The 24,016-nt window shown below is 36.0% G+C and overlaps 1 protein-coding gene and 2 non-coding genes across 3 annotated transcripts; 1 reads left to right on the plus strand and 2 right to left on the minus strand.

Annotated features, from left to right (window-relative positions):
• Positions 1 to 504: 504 nt before the first annotated feature.
• LOC108464765 (protein NDR1-like) lies at positions 505 to 1,349 on the minus strand. The gene has a single exon (XM_017765041.2). It carries the CDS (start codon positions 1,149 to 1,151, stop codon positions 531 to 533), a length of 621 nt encoding a protein of 206 aa, XP_017620530.2. The 5' UTR covers positions 1,152 to 1,349; the 3' UTR covers positions 505 to 530.
• Positions 1,350 to 9,031: 7,682 nt separating this feature from the next.
• On the minus strand, positions 9,032 to 9,138 carry LOC128282174 (small nucleolar RNA R71). The gene has a single exon (XR_008272407.1). It is a non-coding gene; the product is annotated as a small nucleolar RNA R71 (small nucleolar RNA).
• Positions 9,139 to 22,640: 13,502 nt separating this feature from the next.
• On the plus strand, positions 22,641 to 22,746 carry LOC128282092 (small nucleolar RNA R71). Its single transcript, XR_008272368.1, has one exon. It is a non-coding gene; the product is annotated as a small nucleolar RNA R71 (small nucleolar RNA).
• The last annotated feature ends 1,270 nt before the right edge of the window (positions 22,747 to 24,016 follow it).

The following is a 24,016-nucleotide window of genomic DNA, read 5'->3' on the forward strand; positions in this document are numbered from 1 at the left end:
TGAGAAAATCAGTTTCTAATTTCCAATCAATTCCCTGGTTTTTTTTTTTCCACTGAAAACTTTTAATTCAAGTGGGTGTAGTGGAAACACAGCATCAAAATATCTTTAATTCGGCAGATCTAAACCACTCATTGTACGGAAAAAAGACTCGGTAAAAATCAAATCTTTAAGTCTACTGCTAAATTAATGAACTTCCATTGCCAAGAACACTTAACTGGAAACTTCGGCAGATCTAAACCACTCATTGTACGGAAAAAAGACTCGGTAAAAATCAAATCTTTAAGTCTACTGCTAAATTAATGAACTTCCATTGCCAAGAACACTAACTGGAAACAACAGAACAACAAAACCTAATAATGTTCGTGAAATTAAAGAATCACATTTCTTTTCCCTAACCAAATTTTTTCACAAATCAATACATCAAGATTTTTTTTTCCCTGCTGCAGTACTAATTATTTAAAAAGGATGCTAAAAAGACATTAAAAGTAGAAACAACCCCCCCACCCTTGCCCCCAAAAAAACTCAACTCACTAAAAATTAAGCAAACTGAAGACCAAGAAATTCAGCAAAGATCCCATCACCACACAAAAACTTCCCATCCTTGGCGCCATGGATTTAAGCTTGATCCCTTTACGTTCATCCTTAACACCGGTAGCGTTGACCGTCACATTTGCTCCTACCCTAATCTTATGCCTCTTTGTATACCAAAACATGATCTTAAATTTCACTGAAGTCGACAAATCCACCCAGAAAACCCTCTTCCCGTTGATGGAAGCCACCTGCGAAGCCACCGTCGAGTTAGCTATCCCTGTACCAATCTTTTTAGCCTTCTTTTTGTGACCCTGGTAAAAATCCGGCACCGAAACATTAGCTACAACATGATTTCTGTTTTGAGAATCAGAAACTGTGACTTTCACAGCATCATACTTAATCCCTTTATCTTTGTTGGTGTTTTCTAGCTTTAAGGTCAGGTTTAAGGTAGTATCATTTGGGTTCTTTAAGGTTGTATCTAGAGAAGGTAAGTAAAAATTTTCAACAGAACATTTAGGGTTGGAAGTACGTAGACTTAGCCACATGAAAAGTGCTGTTAGACCCAAAGTGAAGATGAAGCTACAACAACATCGACAACATCCCCCATCGGAATCCGACATGTTTACTGGTGACTGAGAATTGTCTTCTCTTTTTTTTTTTTTTTTCTTTCTCTTTTCCCAGTGAAGGTTTTGCAAAGGGTATTTATCAGTTGGGAATAAATAAATAAGGGAAAGTTGCTTTGAAAAGCATGGTATAAAGAAGTATTTGTTTGCTTTTTCCTAGCTTTTTCTTGTAGAAAAATAATGAAGTTTACAGCTCCATGTATTATTATAATATTACTATTCTTTACACGGCTTTAATTAGGAGTAGATGATTTTTGCAAGGTTTTGAGCCAATTAAATTCTGACAAGTATAATGCTGTGGAATAAATGGGTGGCATATTTTAGCTGATATAGAGTTGAATGGTAAATGTTGTAACAATTTTATTGTTAAACTGGCAAAGTACAGACATAAATTTGGGTTTTGTTTTTGTTGGAACGTGTTTCAATTAGGGATAATGGTAATTTAATCAATTTGTTTACAAGAAAATGAAAACAGAATAAACTCTTTTTCTTTTTCTTTTTTTTTTTGGTGAAGAAAAAGAAACAATTAGATTACATTAAATTAAAAGGGTAAAAGCACCTTCTGTTATATCAGAATATAAGATTTTTCTTGGTGAATTATCAAAGACTTACAAACTTTTTTCCTTATGAGAATAAACCCTTTTTCATTTAAAAGAAAATGATAGAATTAATTTGTTAAGGATTAGAAAATATGGATAAAACAAAATAATTCCTTTTGTTTTTTCTTTTCTTTCCATCGAGAATGGAATAAAATTGTTAAACATAAAGGAATTTATTTAAATTCATCATAATTGATTGAAAATAATAGATTGTCTAAGTACTTCCAAAATGGTGCGCTATTACTATGTACTTGCTCATTCCCATGGTTGACTGATTCAAATTTGGAGAAATGGGTAACAATGATGAGGTGTAAGATTTAAACTTGGGTTTGAATTCAGTATGAATATAATTGATAGAAGATTTAATTTAAGATAAAAAAATGAATGGTTCAATTGTCCAAAGTTTTGGAAAAGTTAAGGATATGTCTAGACTTGAATTAGATGGATAAGAATTATTCAAAATAAAGATATAATCTTGTTAAGATAATATATTGTTTCTAAATAATGAGATATGATTTTAGAGTTATATACTTAATTGATTAAAGATAAGTTATGAAAATAATGTTGTCATGAACAAGGATTTATAATATAGAGTAATAGAAAAGATCGAATATAATATTTCTAGTCATTATTTAAATTAAATGTTTTAATGCTACTGTCAAGCATATCGAATCACTGATGACATCGTCGAATTTAGTTGTAGGAAAAATTGAAAACCACCAAAATTTTCTAAGCATTCGAAAACTTCACTAGATGAAATATTTTTTTTATTTAAATTTTTCAATGCTTAGGGACCTTATGCTAATTGGTATTTATAGTGGTGATTCCCAATAAAAAAATCACTAACTACACATCCCACTATCATACATAAAAAGGTGTGAAAGTAATGTGGGCATGTGAGAGTGACCCCACGAAACGTGGGAAAGTGGGAGGTTTTTCCACGAACCAATTCTAACATTCTCCCATGAATACTTAAAGTCGAAACATATTACACGAATCACGGTGATATTTTCTCTTAAATTTTAAGTAGTACCTTTCATGAATCACAATATATTATGTCTCAACGCTTTAGCCCAAATTTTTTAATAAATAAACCCAACACAAAAAATATAGAAACATCAAAATTAACAGAGTTTCTTTATAATCGTTTTTATAATGAAAATTTACAACGTGGGAACAAGTCTCATAGTGACAACATAATCCTTAAATTTGTGTGGTAACATGCCTTTAATCAAAGGATCAGCTAACATCTGCTCAGTGTTAAGGTGCTCAATGATCACTTTCTTCTCTTTAACACATTCCCTTATGGCTAGATACTTAATGTCGATATGTTTACTTCAACTTCCACTTTTGTTGCTCTTAATCATAAAGACAATAGCTGAATTGTCACAATATATCATCAATGACCTAGAAATCGAATCCACAAGTCTAAGCGCAGAAATGAGACTCTTCAATCATATTCCATATGAGGTAGCCTCAAAACATAAAACGAACTCAACCTTCATAGTGGAAGTAGCAATTAAGGTTTACTTGACGCTCCTTCAAGATATAACTCTGTCAGAAAACATAAATATGTAACCTGATGTTGATTTATGTGAATTAACATAGTCGACAAAGTCTGAATCTGAGTAGCCAATCACCTCCAAATTGCCTGATCATTTGTACATAATTATGTAGTCCTTTATCCTTTTAAGATATCTCAAAACTTTCTTTGCAACTCTCCAGTGGTCAATACCTAGATTACTCTGGTATCTTCCTAACATTCTAATTGCAAATGCAATGTTAGGTATTGTGCAAACTTGAGCATACATCATGCTTTCAACAACAAAAGCATATGGAATGTTTTTTATTTGCCCCCTTTCAAATTCATTCTTCGGATACTGGTTCAAATTGAACTTATCACCCTTCATGATAGGACTAACACTTAGTGAACAATCTTTCATCCAAAATCTTTCTAAAACTTTGTTGATATAGGCTTTTTGAGATAGACCTGAGATATCGCGATGTCTATCACAATGAATCTTAATGGCAATGACATAAGATGTATTACCCATATATTTTATATCAAAATTTTTAGAAAAAAATTGTTTGACCTCATGTAGCATACCCCTATCATTTGTTGCAAGTAAAATATCGTCCACATATAGAATAAGGAAACATATTTTACTCCCATTGACCTTTTGGTCTATGCCTTGATCCATGATATTTTTCACAAAACCAAACAAAGAGATAACTTCATGGAATTTTAAATACCATTATCGGGAGGCTTGTTTCAATCCATATATGGACTTTTTTGGCTTGCATACCAAGTGTTCACCATCACTAGAGGAGAATCCTTTAGGTTGTTTCATGTATACCTCTTCCTCTAGGTCATCATTGAGAAAGGCGATTTTCACATTTATTTGTTGCAACTCAAGGTCAAAATGACCTACTAATGTTAAAACAAAGTGCAAGGAATCTTCCTTAGATACAAGACTTAAAGTTTCAGTATAATCGATTCTTCTTGCTGAGTGAATCATTTCGCAACGAGTCTAACTTTATATCTTTCTATGTTGCCTATTGAGTCTCTTTTTGTTTTGAAGGCCCATTTACATCCAATTATTTTTACCCTTTCAAGCAACGACACAAGATCCCAAACATCGTTACTTTTCATGGTATTCATCTATTCTTTCATAGCATTATACCACAATTCTAATTCTTTACAACCCATTACTTGTGAAAATGACTCAGGATCATCTTTAGCTCCGATATTATAGTTAGACTCTTGCAAATACACAATATAGTCACTAGAAATTGTTGATTTCTTGTCTTTAGTAGATCTTTTCAATGTTGAACCAACATTTTCTTGTGATTTTGTTATTCAACTAATTGTTCAATAATTTTTTGAATTTTCTTGAACAACTTGATCTATTGGAGTGTTTTTAGTAACTTGTGGATTTCATTGATTGGTTGTTCAACACCTGGTTAAGTTTAAAAGGTGCTATGTATGATAACTAATCTCACCTGAAATGGAAGGCTAACATATAGGAATCGTGTCCTGAGATAGATCACTCCCACTGATTGAGTCATTCTCAAGAAATTTTACATTTCTCGATTCCACATTTCTAATGTTATGAAATGGACAATAGAATATGTATCCTTTGGACCTTTCAACATACCTGATGAAATACCCACTAATAGTCCTTGGGTCTAGTTTCATTTCTTGTGGATTATAAAATCTTATTTCAAAGGGACATCCCAATGCTCGTATATGTCGTAAAATCAGTTTCCAACCTTTGAACAACTTAAAAGGTGTTTTTGGGACAACATTGGTTGAAACTCAGTTCAATAAATGCACAATCGTTTTAAGAGCTTCAACCTATAAGGACTTAGCCATTTTAGAGCTACTATAACACATCGAATTTTGGGGTAAGAAGTTTAAGCTTTGTGGTTAAGGTCAGTGAGTAGGTTATATGCTATTGTGTTTAGTTGCGTGTTTAAGTGACATAATGGGCCTGTTGGTCTGATGGTTAGTTGTGTGTTAGTGTATCTCTAGGTTACGTGTTTGAACCTTTGTGCGTGCATTTTGGAGAAATATTTTTATTTTGTTAAATAGTAGACTTGTTTTAAGTTTAAAAATAATTATTAGTTTTATTGTTTTTAGTTTTTTTAAGTTGGTTACTACCTTTCTTTTCACGTTCTCCTCTCCCTCTCCTTGGTTTTTTCTTTTATTTTTTCTCTTTTTTTACTTTTTATTCTATTTGGAAACGATTTTACTTGCGGAGTTCGGAAAGCTTCACTCTTTTGTCATTGAGTCAGTGTCTAGACGTCATTGATTGCGAATCAGGTGTGGGATTCGAATGTTATCTAATTTATTTGTGAGTTGTTGTTTCGGAATTTCTTGAGTGTGACCTAAACCATTGATTTTGGGTATTTAGTTGTTAAAAAAGTATGGGGAATACTGTGTATTCCAATATATTTTTGTTATTGCAAAGGTTGGAGACTAATTTGACGGCTAAAATGGAGATTTTGGCCTATTCTGATGTGGTTTTATGACCACATGGGTGGCCACATGGGTGTGTGCCTGTTCACACAACCGTGTAGAATTAGGAATTAAGGTTTCCAGGCAGGATTAGGTGCCACACGGCCGTGTGGCTGATTTGGGGAAATTATTCAATTGTCAAATGGCAGTATCCCCTGGGCACAAGGGCGTGTGTTTGGAAATTAAGGATTTAGTAATTTGGTGTCACACGACCATGTAGCTAATTTGGGGATTTAGGGATCCCACACGAGCGTGTGTATTGGACACATAGTCGTGTCTGGCCTATATTCTATTTTACGCCAAATAGATAGAGAGTTACCTGACCTGTTCACATGGCCATGTCCCTGGCTCATACAGGTGTGTGCCCCATCCACACGGTCGTGTGCCTCCTCCCACACATGTATATTGATCCTCTACACGGCCTAGGCATTTCCACACGGTCGTGTGGTCCTAAGTCACTAATTTTTAGTTTTGTGTATGTTTTTATCCAAAAATGTGTCTGTGTGTTCCGACCTTTGGCTAGGCTTTAGTGAGGGTAGTTAAGACTCTAATTTGGGCTTCGACTTATGTGTTGTTTGTAACTGTTATGCGAGAAGTTTGATTCTGAAACCGGTTAGCTGGGTGTTTTGCATGCCTATTTTTGGCAAACTGTCTGTCAATGTGTTCATTGTTTCTGTGAGGTTGTAAGCATACAATCACTTGCATAAAGTAATTTTTGGGTTGGTTGTAAGGAGAAGGAAGACTGATTCTGATCTGATCTGGCAGTTTAACTGTAATTTATCGATATAGCGGTTTACCGCACTGTACTTCATGTACGTCAGTTTTGCTACGTACTATTATCTGATATAGCAGTTTAACTACAACATGTCTGTATAGTAGTTTACCGCAATGCACTATACTATAGATACGCCAGCTTTGCTGCGTATTATTATCTAAGTGGCTTAGCCCACATACATGGTGTGTAGGGTTGGATAGGCTTTTTGAGGTTCTATGTGGTGTGTTTGATTGGATGAGCTTATACAACTCTTTCGGGGTGTGATTGGAGGACGGAGAGGTGTGTTGGCTGGATGGGTGGGTTTTTATTACTTAACTGCATTCATACACATCTGTTTGAGTGTTCTGGGTGTAAGATTATTTGATTGTATTCTGTCTGACTTAATAACATTGATAAACTGTAATTTATACATATTTATACCCCTTGCTTAACACATTTTATGGATGATTTTTCCTTAGATTTGGTGAATTCGATGCTCCTAATGCCTTAATTTCATGTTTTATACTTAGGTGAGCATAGGAGAGTGTAAAGAACGAGAAACGGGCCAAAAACAGAGAAAATGAGCCAATGTACGAAATCAACATGGCCTGGACTTCCTCACACGGGCAGACCACATGGCCATGTCAATTTGACAGAATCGAAGCACGATTCACACGGGTGGACCACACGCCCGTGCCTATTTAACAGGCTTGACCACGACCTGAAGTAATCGCACACGGGTGTGTCCCTGTCGAGCCCAAGTTAAGTCCAATTCGGAAAAAGCTAATTTTGAGGGTTCTTAGGAATTCGAAAGCCTATAAATACACCCTAAAGGAGGTGAAAAAGGGGACACACAGAGTAAGAAACAGGGAACTGCTCCAGGAAAGCCGATTGATCCATCTCAGAAGCTGGATTCACCATCAAGACTAAAAATCTCCCCTCAATTTCCCTTTAGGAGTTTTGGGTTTTTTTTTTATGTTTTGTATTCATTATTCTTCTGAGATGTTTATCTTTTTAGTTATGAACTAAAACCCTTAAATACTTAAGGGGAATGAAACCTAAGATAGATCTTGTTATTATTATCTGAATTGTATGATAAATATTTGACTTGTTCTTAATTATGTGTTCTTCATTCTTGTTTTGATATTCTAGGATATTGATTCAAGTTAAGCTCTTATTCAGAGGAGGAATAGACCTTGTCTAAGAGTACATTTGTCATAATTAAGCGGGGTTGATTGCGCGCCTAAAGATAGGGTGACAAGATTTTACCCAATTAGAGTGAAACCCAATAAGGGGATCCATAAATCGAGTTAATGCAACCCTAGGGAGTTAATTAGAAAGAGATTTCAATTATTCAACCTAGGGTTAGACGTTGTTAGTCTCAAGAGAGATAATAATATAACTTAGGGATTTTTATGGATCAAGTCAAATAAATAAATCGTCCGATTCAGAGTCAAATAGCAAGTGAAGTGTAGGTAGATTTTTCCTTAGGTATTGTCTTAATTCAATTGTTTTTCCAAAAGTAATTCACAAATTCTATTTTCTGTGAATTCTTAGTTTAGTTAATTAGTTAGTTAAAACAAAACCCATTATTCTTAGGCTAGATAATAAAAAGACAGTCATTACTAGTACTTTTATTTCCTTTGGGTTTGACAATCCGGTCTTGCTAAAGCTATACTACTGTTCATAGGTACACTTGCCTTCATCGTGATAATAGTTAATTTCAAGAATGAATTATTATAAATATTTAAACCTGTCACGAATATCACGCGTATCAAGTTTTTGGCGCCGTTAACGGGGAACTAAGTTATTAGGAATACTCGATTTTTATTAATTTAGCCATTTACTTTTACTGCAATTTAAATTTTATTCTAATTTTTATTACTAATTTTTTTCCCTTTTTCTGGCAGGATCTTATAGTTTATGACTAGAAGAAACCCGTCAGGACCATTACATTTTAATAGTGAGATCGATCGCACAGTTCGCAGAAACCAAAGAGAAATAAAGCAAAGCTTAAGATACACAGAAGAAGAGCAAGAGGACGATATTCAAGCCACAACTGCGGAGATGGCTGAAAATCAGGAAACCTGATACCTCCTATGATTACGGTTAATCAGTAAATCAAAATCCCGCTCCACGTACTATGTATGATTATGCTAAACCTACTTTAACAGTAACTGAATCGAGTATAATTAGACCTTCTGTAGCTGTAAATAATTTTGAACTAAAACCTAACACAATTCAAATGATACAGTAATTTGTTCAGTTTGATGGTTTGCAGGACGAAGATCCCAATGCTCACTTGGCAAACTTTTTAGAACTATGTGATACATTTAAAATTAATGGTGTTTTTTATGATGTCATTCGCCTTCAGTTATTCCCTTTTTCGTTGAGGAACAAGGCTAAACAGTGGTTGAACTCGTTACCACAAGGGTCAATTACTATTTGGGAACAAATGAGCGAAAAGTTTTTATTAAAATACTTTTCGCCGGCTAAAATGGTTAAATTACGTAATGATATCTTTTCTTTTGTATAGATAGATTTAGAGATACTCTACAATGCATGGGAGAGATACAAGGATCTCTTGAGACGATGCCCTCACCATTGGTTACCACTCTAGTTACAGGTTCAAACCTTTCATAATGACCTAAATCTTTCGACTCGACAAATGGTTGACCCAGCTGCTGGCGGAACCATCAATAATAAAACACCTGAAGATGCTTATGAATTTATAGAGGAGATGCCACTGAATAACTATCAGTGGCAAGTCATGAGGACAAAGCCAACGAAAACAGTCGGTGTTTATAACGTCGATTCGGTCACCATGCTCTCAAATCAGGTAGAACTTCTAAATAAAAAGATTGATGGTTTACTTGGTTCTACACAGGTTCAACCAGTAATGCAATGCGAAGCAAGCGGAGGATCGAGCAATTCAGAGTACCAACTATATGGCCACAACATAGAGAACGAGTAGTTAAATTACATGGGTAATAATCCTTGATCTCAAAATAATCCTTATAGTAACACTTACAATGCAGGTTGGAGAAACTACCCAAATTTCTCATAGAGAGGCCAAGGAAATTAGAGACCACCTCCAGGCTTTCAGCAACCACCATACTAGCAGGAGAAAAAGCCGAACCTTGAGAAGATGCTAACCAAATTCATCTTGGTGTCAGAGACTCATTTTCAGAATACAAGACAGCATTTAAGAATCAACAAGGATTGATCCAAGGGCTCGAAACTCAGATTGGACAACTTGCCAAATTGATTTCTGAACGACCATAAGGTAGCCTACCAAGCAACACTGAATCTAACCCAATGGAGCAACTCAATACAATCGCCATTCAAGATGAGGAAAGGTTAGTGGCAAAACCAAGGCCAGAACCAGTGGTAAGCGAAGGTAAGAATGAGGTAGGCCAAAACGAACAAAAATTGGTAAGTTTAGAATATAAACCTCATGTGCGATACCCCAATGTGACAAGGAAAGACCGTTCAAATAAACAATTTGGTAAATTACTTAAACTTTTAAAGAAACTACATATTAACTTACCGTTTATTGAAGCACTTTCACATATGCCAAACGCAGTCAAATTTTTGAAGGAGCTTCTAGAAAATAAATGAAAGTTAGATGAAAGGTCGCATGTGGAGCTGAACGCGACTTGCTCAGCCATTCTTTAGAATAAGCTTCCCAACAAACTAAAAGATCTAAGAAGTTTTACGATTCCTTGTTTAATTGGTAGTTTAGATGTTAATAATGCGTTGGCTGATCTAGGGGCTAGTATCAATGTTATGCCCTACAAATTGTTTAAACAACTAGGTCTTGGGAAGCCCAAACAGGCTAGGATGAGCATTTAATTAGCAGATAAAACTATAAGATTTCCTAGGGGTATTATTGAAGATGTGCTAGTTAAAATCGATAAATCTATATTTCCTGTTGACTTCGTTGTTCTAGACATAGATGAGGATAGCAACACTCCTTTGATTTTAGGAAGGCCCTTTTTAGCAACTGCTAAAACGATTATTGATGTTGGCATAGGTGAGCTCACACTTCGTGTGGGAGACGAAACAATCTCCCTTCAAGCTCGCAATTCCGGCAACACATCGAAAATTGAATGTGATTGTCTAAACCATTTTACTAAAACTGACAATATGGTGCAACCTACTTTGCAGGAAATGAGTTTGAAGGAAGTGCATGAGCCATTTTCAAGCAATAGTAGGGGACCTATTCACGAAGAACGAAGGCTACAAATCGAAGAGCTAGATGAATGGCGGACACATAAATCGAGAACACACGAAAAACCAAAACTACGCCAGAACGAGCTCAATACCTTTCCAAATCAACTTAAGGTTAGAGATAAAGTTTTATTAGATACCGTAGATCCTCACATTGTCATTACCAAACCAAATGAAGAAATCCCTCTTACGGTACTTAGCATTTTCCCATTCGGTACAATCAAGGTAAGTCATCTTAAGTTCGGCACTTTTAAGGTAAACAACACCCGTTTAAAACCTTATTTTGATGAGATTGATAGCAGGAATGAGGAGTATAAACTCTTCGAACCACTATGACCATTCAATGGAGAGGTAAGTCAAGCTTAGACTATAAATAAGCGCTTCTTGGGAGGCAACCTGAGCTCTAACTGTATTAACATCTTAAAATTTTAGTGTTTAACACCTAACTTACTAACGGAGCTCTTGAATACAGGTTTACCACACAGACACGGCCAAGCACACGGGCGTGCTTAGGACCGTGTGGAAACAGGGCAAAAATTTTTCCTAACACGGGCTACGATAAATCGCCACGACCATGCGACATGGCCGTGGGTGAACCTGCCAAAACAATACGGGCGTGCAACACGCCCGTGCCTTAAAACTGTGGCCAAACCTATGAAATTAGCACGGGCGTGCGACACATCCGTACCAAGCAATTGTGGGCGAACCTGCCAAAACAACACGGGCTCGGACCTTTATACACAGGCATGGGAGAAGCGAATGAAGATAGACACGGCCATGCAACACAGTCATGTGCACCCACATGCCCAAGGAACACAGGCCTGGGCTAAATGTCAAACGCGCTCAAATTTAGAATTCGCGAATCACACGGGCAAAAATTGGGGAACACGGGCGTGCCCCACGGCCGTGTGCTCCAATTTCTCTATAAACACGTATAATCTATCTTAGCTTTATCTTTATATTTTGAAATTACTTTTTATTTCCTGTTAATACTATTTTATCTTGAGTTTTTACAATTTTTATTTTCGGCTATTTCATTACGAGTAATTATGCTTCATTATATTTCCTAAAGAGTTTTTGTTTTTAACACATTCATAAAGAGCTCCAAAGCTCATCATCAAACAGGAACTAAAACCTCCAATGGCGCAGGACTTATGGACTAATGAACCTCTACCACCACCGGAGTATCCTCCTCCACTCTCACACCGATTACTCTCCAAAACTCCAGTCCAAGAAATTCATTCATCACTCAGGAAGTTTCACTTCTCCCCATATCTTATGATTATAAATTTATATTCTTAAATATATCTACCTTTGTACATTGAGGGTAATGTACATCTTAAGTGTGGGGGGGGTTACTTACATCTATATCAGAAAAATCCATGAATTTTATCTTATTCCCATGTGATCTTCTCATGCCATTATTAGAATGAATTCCGATTAGTTTATAATGTTTATTGATATATGTTGAATTAAAACATAGGCATTCATGCATTGATGGTTTAAACTTTAAGACATTAGGGAATCAAGCATGATAAGTTGATTTTTGAAAAAAAAAACTTTTAGGTTGTTTCCCCAAGTTTAAGTATTATCTTGAGTTGGAATTCACAGGTTTAAACATCAAAAGGCCATAATTTTTGTGAGATCTTGAGCCTTTAGAGCATCTATTATTTCTTTTATGCTCACTTTCATTATGAGTGCGTCAGTATTGAATTGTTATTCTAGAACTTGCTTAATTATGCATGTCAAGACCGCACTATTTGATTTGATATGTCAAAATGATTAAGACACTTAGGTGCAACCCACTCACTCCATAAAAGCCTACCTTCACAATTAACCCTTAGTGAACTCCCTTGATCCTAACAACCCATTTATTGATTTACCCTCAATATTAACCCATAACTCATTATTGTTGAAATCCCCTAAATTAATTTGATTTCTATTTTTTATCAAGATTTGAGCTGGAATAGTTGCTTAGCTATGTTTTATTCTATTTCGCATTTGACTTGTTCTTAAAAAAAATACATGTATACATATTAGTAGTAGTGGTCTTTTGAGCTAGAGGAGTTAAATTCCATATTTTGGGAAAAAGCTCTGTTGTACGGAACTGATGACTAGTCATTTTTCTAGTTAGGCAATTTTTTAATTCAATCTCGATTCTAACCCTTTCTTTTAGCTTGTGACCACACCATCTAACCAAAGCCACGTTACATCCCTCTAAAGACCTTTTGATTGATGTTTCATCTTAATTTATAGTGGTGGAGATTTGATTTTCATGTAAGCCTACGGTAATGACTTTTCATTACTGACTATTGAGTGCTTCATTTATTGTCCTTAAACGCCTCGAGTGATTTGATTGAATCTTTAGTGAGGATGTGAAACCCTGTGATATTTTGAATCAAAGGTAACTACTTAGCTGAGGGGAGACGCATATGTTTTCGTGATAAAATGCTCGACTTGGAATGTTTGAAACTCTGATGTTCTTTTAGTCGAATTTTCAATGTATGATTAGTTATGAATTATTTTAAGATATTATTAATTGGAATTATAAGTTAAGAAGAATTTATTTTGATTGTAAGTTGAGGGTTTTGCTTGAGGGCAAGCAAATGCTTAAGTGTGGGGGTATTTGATAAACCGTAATTTATACATATTTATACCCATTTCTTAACACATTTTATGAATGATTTTTGATCGCGTGATTCGTAACAAGTAATAAATATTTATAATGAAGATCAAACCTAGACTAACTATTATCATGATGAAAAGGCAAGCGCACGTATCGAACAACAGTATAGTAACGGCAAGACCGGGATATCGTACTCAAGGGAACCAAAAGTGCTAGTAATAACTATCTTTTTATTATTTAGCCTAAGAATAAAAGGGTTTGTTTTAATTAACTAATTATTTAAGCTAAGAAAGCACAGAGAAAAGAATTGGGGAATTGCTTTTGGGAAAATCGATTGACTTGAGACAATACCTAAAGAAAAATCCACCTAGACTTTACTAGTTATTCTGGCTTCGAACCGGACAATTTATTCATTCAACTTGTTCCGTAGAGATCCTTAAGTTATGTTATTATCCCTATTCAAGACTAATAACGTCCAATTCCTAGATTGAATAATCGAGACTTTTCTCTAATTAACACTCTAGGGTTGCATTAACTCGATCTATGGATCCCCTTATTAGGTTTCACCCTAATCCGGTAAAATTTTGTCACCCTATTTCTAGGCGCACAATCAACTCCACTTAATTATGGAAAATGTACTCTTAGACATGGTCTATTCCTTCTCTGAATAAGAGCGTGTCTTGAATCAGTTCCTGGGATATAAAAACAAGAATTAAGAACACATAATTAAGAACAAGTTAAATATTTATAATATGATTCAGAAAATAATAACAAGATTCGTCTTAGGTTTCATTCCCCTTAGGTATTTAAGGGATTTAGTTTATAACTAAATAAGAAAACATCACTGAAGAATAAATAATACAAAATATAAAGAAAACTCAAAACTCCTGAAGGGGAATTGAGGAGAGATCTTCAGTCTTGATGAATCCGGCTTCTGAGATGGATCAATCAGCTTCCTTAGGGTAATTCCTTACCCCACTTCCCCGTCTCACTTTTTCTCCTCTTCTAGGGTGTATTTATAGGCTTTGGAATGCCTAGAAGCCCTCAGAAGTGGCCTTTTTCGAATTGGACTTAACTTGGGCTCGGCAGGGACACGCCCGTATGCGATTACTTTAGGCCGTGTTTGAGCCTGTTAGAATGGCACGGCCGTGTGGTCTACCTGTGTGAGGAGGTCTAGGCCGTGTTGATTTCGTACTTTGGCCCATTTTCTCCGTTTTTGGCCCGTTTCTCGTTCCTTTCGTTCTCCTATGCTCTCCTAAGTATAAAACATGAAATTAAAGAATTAGAAGTATCGAATTCACCAATTCTAATGGAAAATCATCCATAAAATGCATTAAATATGGGGTAAAAATATGTATAATTTACGGTTTATCAAATACCCCCACACTTAAGCATTTGCTTGTCCTCAAGCAAAATTCTCAACTCATAATCAGAATAAATCCTTCTCAACTTATAATTTCTATCAATAATATCTCAAATTAATCCATAGGTAATCATACATTGAGAATTTAACTAAAAGAACATAAAAGTTTCAATCATTCCAAGTTGAGCATTTTATCCCGAAAATATAAGTGTCTTCCCTCATCTAAGTAATTACCTTTAATTTAGAATATCACAGAGTTTTACATCCTCACTAAAGATTCACTCAAATCACTCGAGGTGTTTTAAGGACAATAAAGGAAGCACTCAATAGTCAATAATGGAAAGTCATTACCATAGGCTTGCATGAAAATCAAATCTCCACCGCTTTAATTTTAAGATGATACATCAATCAAAAGGTCTTTAGAGGGTTGTAATGAGGCTTGGTTAGGGGGTGTGGTCACAAGCTGAAAGAAAGGGCTAGAATCGAGATTGAATTGAAAAGTTGCGTAACTAAGAAAAGAGTTAATCTTCACTTGCGTACAATAGAGCTTCTTTTAGAATATGAAATTACAGATATGCATACATAGTTGTGTTTTTTTTTAAGAACAAGTTAAATAATATAGACTAAATATCAAGAACAAAACATAGCTAGGCAATCCATTCAACTCAAATCTCGACAAAAATAGGGATTAATTTAGGGGATTTCAACAATAATGGGTTAAATGTTAATATTAAGGGTAATACAAGAATTGGTTTGTTGGGCTCAAGGGGGTTTACTAGGGGTTAATCGTAGAGGTAGGTTTTCATGGCATGAGTGGGTTAATCTTAAGTGCCTTAATCATTTTGATATATCAAATCAAATGGTGTGGTCTCGACATGCATAATCAAGCAAGTTCTAGAATAACAGTTCAATACTGACGCACTCAAAGCAATAATAAAAGTGAGCATGAAAGGATGAATAGATGCTCAAAAGGCTCAAAAATCTCACAAAATTATGGCTTTTTGATGTTTAGACTCGTGAATTCCAATTCAAAGTAATACCTAGACTTAGGGAAAACAACCTATAATTTTGAATTCTTAAAAATCAACTTATCATGCTTGATTCTTTAATGACTTAAAGTTTAAACAATCAACGCATAAATCCCTATGTTTTAATTCAAGATATATCAATCAAAATCATAAACCAATCAAAATATATCCTAAATATGATATGAGAGCTTTTCAAGAGAACAAGGCAATCATTAATAAATACCCCCACACTTAAGATGTACATTGCCCTCAATGTACAAAGATAGATATTAGAGTACAAAAATAAGTTAGGGGGAGGCGTGAAACTTTCTGTATTAAGAACGGATGATATCCCTGATTGGCGAGATCGAGTATTGGAGATAAATCTGGATGGCAAGCTTGACTCTGAAGGTAAGCCGTTTTTTTGAAAAGGAAAACAAATGAATCTAAAAAATGATTGAGTCTTAAAAACTTAATAAAAGAAAAATAAGATAAGATAATTATTCTAATTCTTAAAGTGGCACGGCGGGGGCACACGCCCGTGTGCGCCGTGGCTTAGTCGTGTTTGTCGCGAATTAAGATGTCGCCACACGGTCTTATCGCACGCCCGTGTGTCGGGGCCGTGTCACTACGTGATCGTATCGCACGGCCGTGTCTTGCTTTGTTCGCTTATCCTACGCCCGTGTGTTAGGGTACCACACTCGTCTATTGTTGTCCACGGCTTAACAGCACGGGCGTGTCTCATGCCCGTGTCAAAGAAACAGAATCGAGCCTTGCCTCTAACACGCCCGTATTTTTCCATTCTCACGCCCGTGTCTACCTATCAAGTTCACCCACGGCCATGTCGCACGACTATGGGGATTTATCGCATCTATTGTTTTGGGGAAATCATGCCCTGCTTCTACACGGCCATTTCGCACGGCCGTGTCTCTTCCCCTATTTGGCCACGACTTTAGGCACGCCCCTGTGTCTGGCCGTGTGTGCTGAAAAACTTTGTAATTCAAAGATAAAGTTAATAATTCAAAGTGTGAGAAATTAAAAATAAAGAATTCAAAATATGTTAGTGCTCGGGTTGCCTCCCGAGAAGTGCTTATTTATAGTCTAAGCTCGACTTACCTCTCTACTGAATGGTCAGGGTGGTTCGAGGAGTTTATACTCCTCATTCTTGCTATCAATCTTATCAAAATAGGGTTTTAATTGAATGTTGTTTACCTCAAAAGTTCCGAACTTGGGGTGACTTACCTCCACCGTACCGAATGGAAAAATACTGAGTACCGTAAGAGGGATTTCCTCATTCGGTGTGGTTGTAACAATGTGAGGATCTGCGGCATCTAGTAAGATTCGGAGAGGTATAGGCCTTGTTTTGACGTAGTTTTGGTTTATCATGTGTTCTCAGTTTGTGTACTCGCCATTCGTCTAGCTCCTCTATCCGTAGCCTTCGTTCTTCATGAATGTGTCCTCTATCTTTTCTGAAACATGGCTTGTGAACTTCTTTGAAGCTCAATTTCTACAAAGTCATATTGTTAGTTTTAGTAGATTGGTGTGGACTATTGATCGCAGTGATTCGTAACAAGTAATAAATATTTATGAAAATCAAACCTAGACTAACTATTATCATGACGAAAAGGCAAACGCACCTATTGAACAATAGTATAGTAATGGGAAGACCGGGATATCGTACCTAAGGGAACCAAAAGTACTAGTAATAACTATCTTTTTATTATCTAGCCTAAGAATAAAAGGGTTTGTTTTAATTAACTAACTAATTAAACTAAGAACTCATAGAGAAAAGAATTGGGGAATTGCTTTTGGGAAAATTAATTGACTTGAGACTATACCTGAGGAAAAATCCACCTAGACTTGTTATTCTGGCTTCGAATCGGATGATTTATTCATTCAACTTGTTCCGTAGAGACCCTTAAGTTATGTTATTATCCCTATTCAAGACTAATAACGTCTAATCCCTAGATTGAATAACCGAGACTTTTCTCTAATTAACACTCTAAGGTTGCATTAACTTGATTTATGGATCCCCTTATTAGGTTTCACCCTAATCCGGCAAAATCTTGTCACCCTATTTCTAGGCGCGCAATAAACTCCGCTTAATTATGGTTGATGTACTCTTAGACGGGGTCTATTCCTCCTCTGACTAAGAGCGTGTCTTGAATTAGTATCCTGGGATATCAAAACAAGAATTAAGAACACATAATTAAGAATAAGTTAAATATTTATCATACGATTCAGAAAATAATAACAAGGGTTGTCTTAGGTTTCATTCCCCTTAGGTATTTGGGGAATTTAGTTCATAACTAAATAAGAAAACATCACAGAAGAATAAAGAATACAAAACATAAAGAAAACCCAAAACTCCTAAAGAGGAATTGAGGAGAGATCTTTAGTCTTGATGATGAATTCGGCTTCTGAGATGGATCAATCAGCTTCCTTAGGGTAATTCCTTACCCCTCTTCTCCGTCTCCCCTTTTCTCTTCCTCTAATGTGTATTTATAGGCTTTTGAATGCCTAGAAACCCTCAAAATTAGCCTTTTTCGAATTGGACTCAACTTGGGCTTAGCAGGGACACGCCCGTGTGACACGCCCATGTTCAATTACTTGAGGCCGTGTTCGAGCCTGTTAGAATGACACGGCTATGTGCTATACCCGTGTGAGTCGTGCTCCAATTCTGCCAGATTGACACGGCCGTGTGGTCTACCTATGTGAGGAGGCCTAGGCCGTGTTAATTTCATACTTTGGCCCATTTTCTCCGTTTTTGGCCCGTTTCTCGTTCCTTTCGTTCTCTTATGCTCTCCTAAGTATAAAACATGAAATTAAAGAATTAGGAGTATCGAATTCACCAATTCTAATGGAAAATCATCCATAAAATACATTAAATATGGGGTAAAAATATGTATAATTTACGGTTTATCAAATACCCCCACACTTAAGCATTTGCTTTTCCTCAAGCAAAATTCTCAACTCATAATCAGAATAAATCCTTCTCAACTTATAATTTCTATCAATAATATCTCAAATTAATCCATAGGTAATCATACATTGAGAATTTAACTAAAAGAACATAAAAGTTTCAATCATTCCAAGTTGAGCATTTTATCCCGAAAATATAAGTGTCTTCCCTCATCTAAGTAATTACCTTTAATTTAGAATATCACAGAGTTTTACATCCTCACTAAAGATTCACTCAAATCACTCGAGGTGTTTTAAGGACAATAAAGGAAGCACTCAATAGCCAATAATGGAAAGTCATTACCATAGGCTTGCATGAAAATCAAATCTCCACCATTTTAATTTTAAGATGATACATCAATCAAAAGGTCTTTAGAGGGTTGTAATGAGGCTTGGTTAGGGGGTGTGGTCACAAGCTGAAAGAAAGGGCTAGAATCGAGATTGAATTGAAAAGTTGCGTAACTAGAAAAAGAGTTAATCTTCACTTGCGTACAATAGAGCTTCTTTTAGAATATGAAATTACAGATATGCATACATAGTTGTGTTTTTTTTTTTTAAAACAAGTTAAATAATATAGACTAAATATCAAGAACAAAACATAGCTAGGCAATCCATTCAACTCAAATCTCGACAAAAATAGGGATTAATTTAGGGGATTTCAACAATAATGGGTTAAATGTTAATATTAAGGGTAATACAAGAATTGGTTTGTTGGGCTCAAGGGGGTTTACTAGGGGTTAATCGTGGAGGTAGGTTTTCATGGCATGAGTGGGTTAATCCTAGGTGCCTTAATTATTTTGATATATCAAATCAAATGGTGTAGTCTCGACATGTATAATCAAGCAAGTTCTAGAATGACAGTTCAATACTGACGTACTCAAAGCAATAATAAAAGTGAGCATGAAAGGATGAATAGATGCTCAAAAGGCTCAAAAATCTCACAAAAATTATGGCTTTTTGATGTTTAGACTCGTGAATTCTAATTCAAAGTAATACCTAGACTTGGGAAACAACCTATAATTTAATTTCTTAAAAATCAACTTATCATGCTTGATTCTCTAATGTCTTAAAGTTTAAACAATCAATGCATAAATGCCTATGTTTTAATTCGAGATATATCAATCAAAATCATAAATCAATCAGAATTTATCCTAAATATGATATGAGAGCTTTTCAAATTTTCTGATAATGAAATAAATAGCCCCCCACACTTAAGATGTACATTGCCCTCAATGTACAAAGATGGATATTAGAGTATAAAAATAAGATAGGGGGAGAAGTGAAACTTCCTGTATGATTAACGGATGATATCCTTGGATTGGAGATACTTTGGATGGCAAGCTGGACTCTAAAGGTAAGCTGTTTTTTTTTAAGGAAAACAAATGAATCTTAAAAATGAATGAATCTTAAAAATAAAAGAAATATAAAATAAGATAATTATTCTAGTTTTTCAAGTGCCACGGCAGGAGCACACGCTCGTATGTTATGTGACTCGATCGTGTTTGTCACAAATGAAGATATTGCTACACGGTTTTATCGCACGCCTGTGTGTATAGGTCGTGTTGCTATGTGATCGTGTCGCACAGCCGTGTCTAGCGTGGTTCGCTTATCCCACGGTCGTGTAGATTTTCGCACCCCCGTTTCATTCTGGCAATGTTTGGCCACAGGTTCTAGCACGAGAGTGTCTAACGCTCATGTTTATTTGGCAGATTAGACCACGGCCATGTCGCACGGCTGTGGCGTTTTATCGCAGCCCGTGTTATGGGGAAAGCATTTACCCTGTTTTTGCACGGCCGTATCGTACTGTGTTATAGACCGTGTGGTGCTGGGAACCTGTGCTTCAAATACTCTGTTAGTGACCTAAATGTTTAAAATTTAAAAATAATTAAAAATGGTTAGTACTCGGGTTGCCTCCCGAGAAGCGCTTATTTATAGTCTAAGCTCGACTTACCTCTCCGTTGAATGATCATGGTGGTTCGAGGAGTTCATACTCCTCATTCCTGCTGTCAATTTTAAAATAAATTTTTAAACGGGTGTTGTTTACCTTAAAAATGCCGAACTTGGGATGACTCACCTCGACCATACCGAATGGAAAAATATTGAGTATCGTAAGAAGGATTTCCTCATTTGGCATGGTAGTGACAATGTGAGGATCAACGACATCTAGTAAGATTGTATCACCAACCTTAAGTTGATTAGGAGAGGTATCGAGCTTGTTTTGGCATAGTTTCGGTTTATCACGTGTTATCGGTTTGTGTGCTCACCATTCATCTAACTCCTCTATCCGTAGCCTTCGTTTTTCATGGATGTCTTTGTTCTCTTCATGATAGTAGCGCACTATCTCTTTTATCTTGGTTCGAAAAGGTTCCTGCAACGATGATTGAATATTATTTTTATAATCGATAGGTTTTATAGCATTATCCTGGGTCTTAAGGTTTTTGACTAAGTCGCGTGCTTGGAGTGTTACTGCGTCGTCACCTGCACGAAGTGTTAGCTCCCCTGTGCCTACATTAATAATGGTCCTGGTAGTTGCTAAAAAGGGTTGTCCTAAAATTAAAGGTACCTCGTTGTCCTCATCCATGTCTAAGACGACAAAGTCTACTGGGTAAATAAATTTATCAATCTTAACGAGAATGTCTTCAATAATCCCCTCGGGAAATCTAACTGTTTTGTCAGCCAATTGAATGCTCATCCTAGTCTGTTTGGGTTTACCGAGACCTAGTCGTTTAAACATTTTGTAGGGAATAACATTTATACTTGCCCCTAAATCAGCTAAAGCATTATTCACAAATAAACTACCAATTAAACAGGGAATTGTAAAACTCCCTGGATCTTGCAATATGTTAGGTAGCTTATTCTTTAGAATAGTTGAGCAGACTGCATTGAGTTCCAAATGCGATGTAGCACCTAACTTTTTTTTATTAGCCAGAAGTTCCTTTAAGAATTTTGCTGAGTTGGGCATCTGCGACAGAACTTCAATAAAGGGTAAGTTAATATGTAATTTCTTCAAGAGTTTGACAAACTTACTTAATTGTTCCTCTGTTCTATCTTTCGTCATTACTTTAGGATATGGCACACGAGGTTCATAAGTTGCACTTACCTATTTAGGATCATTATTGTTTACCTCTTCTCGTCCTTTGTTCATCGCGTTGTCTTACTGTATTTCTAGCTCGGGTGTAATGAATCCTTCCTTATCTTGAGTGCTAATTGCATTGAGGTGTTCCCTCAGATTAGGTTCAGTATTACTTGGTAGGCTACCTTGTGGTAGTTCAGAGATTAGTTTGGATAGCTGGCCTATTTGAGTTTGAGTCCTTGGATCGATGCTTGTTGATTCTTAAGTGCTGTCTCGGTATTTTAGAAACAGGTTTCCGACACCGAGATGAATTTAGAAAGCATCTCTTCAAGGTTTGGTTTCCCTTTGAAAACCTTGAGGATTTTGTGGCTTTTGATTCCCTTGATCACCCCAAGAGAAATTTGGGTGGTTCCTCCAACCTGCATTATAAGTATTACTGTATGGGTTATTTGAGATCGGAAGTTATTGTTACCCATATAGTTGACTTGCTCTTCTTCAATTGTAAGATTGAAGGGTTGGTATTTTGTATTCACACCTCCTTCGTTTGAGTCACACCTCATTGCTGGATGTACCTGCATAGAACCAAGAAAATTATCAATCTTTTTATTGAGAAGTTCTACCTGATTAGAGAGCATGGTGACTGAATCGACGTTATAAACGTCGGCTATTTTTGTTGGCTTAGTCTTTATAACTTGCCATTAATAGTTGTTCAGTGACATCTCCTCTATGAATTCATAGGCATCTTCTGGTGTTTTATTGTTGATAGTTCCGCCAGCGGCAGCATCAATCATCTGTCTTGTCGAGGAGTTCACACCATTGTAGAAGGTTTGAACTTGCAGCCATAGCGGTAACCCATGGTGAGGGCACCTTCTCAATAAATCCTTGTATCTCTCCCATGCATCGTAACGTGTTTCTAAGTCTATCTGCACAAAAGAAGAGATATCATTATGCAACTTAGCCATTTTAGCCGGCGAAAAATATTTTAGTAAAAATTTCTCGGTCATTTGTTCCCAAGTAGTGATAGACCCTCGTGGTAACGAGTTCAACCACTGTTTAGCTTTGTTTCTCAGTGAAAAAGGAAATAAACGAAGACGAATGGCATCATCAGAAACGCCATTAATTTTGAATGTGTCGCAAAATTCCAGGAAATTTGCTAAGTGAGTGTTGGGATCTTCATCCTGCAAACCATCAAACTGAACAAACTGCTGTATCATCTGAATAGTGTCAGGTTTTAATTCAAAATTATTCGCAGCAATAGCAGGTCTAACTATACTTGATTCAGTTCCTGTTAAAGAGGGTTTAGCATAGTCATACATAGTATGTGGAGCAAGATTTTAATTAGCTGCAATTACAGGAGGCAGCTGATTGTTTTGGTTTTCAGCCATCTCGTCGGTCGGAGGTTAAGTATTGTCTTCTTGATCATTTTCTGTGTATCGTAAACTACGCCTTATTTCTCTTTGATTTTTACCAGCTGTTCGATCGATTTCTTCATCAAAAAGTAAGGGTCCTGATGGGTCTTTCCTAGTAATAAACTATAAAAACCTGCCAAGAGAAAGAATAAGTAAATTAATAAATAATAAATAATAAATTAAATTGCAAGAAAAATAAATGGCTAAAGTAATAAAAAATTTAGTGTTCCTAATATTTCAGTTCCCCGACAACGGCACCAAAAACTTGATCACAGTGATTCATAACAAGTAATAAATATTTATGAAGATCAAACCTAGACTAACTATTATCACGATGAAAAGGCAAGCGCACCTATCGAACAATAGTATAGTAATGGCAAGACCGAGATATCGTACCCAAGGGAACCAAAAGTACTAGTAATAACTATCTTTTTATTATCTAGCCTAAAAATAAAAGGGTTTATTTTAATTAACTAACTAATTGAACAAAGAACGCATAGAGAAAAGAATTGGGGAATTGCTTTTGGGAAAATCGATTGACTCGAGACAATACCTAAGGAAAAATCCACCTAGACTTTACTTGTTTTTCTGGCTCTGAATCGGACAATTTATTCATTCAACTTGTTCCGTAGAGATCTTTAAGTTATGTTATTATCCCCATTCAAGACTAATAATGTCTAATCCCTAGATTGAATAACCGAGAATTTTCTCTAATTAACACTCTAAGGTTGTATTAACTCGATCTATGGATCCTCTTATTAGGTTTCACCCTAATCCGGCAAAATCTTGTCACCCTATTTCTAGGCGTGCAATCAA

This window comes from Gossypium arboreum, chromosome 1 (assembly GCF_025698485.1).
Source record: "Gossypium arboreum isolate Shixiya-1 chromosome 1, ASM2569848v2, whole genome shotgun sequence".
NCBI classification, from domain to species: domain Eukaryota; kingdom Viridiplantae; phylum Streptophyta; class Magnoliopsida; order Malvales; family Malvaceae; genus Gossypium; species Gossypium arboreum.

Excerpts from the sequence above, each read along its gene's own strand:
- LOC108464765 (XM_017765041.2), bottom strand. The coding sequence starts at position 1,151 with ATGTCGGATTCCGATGGGGGATGTTGTCGATGTTGTTGTAGCTTCATC.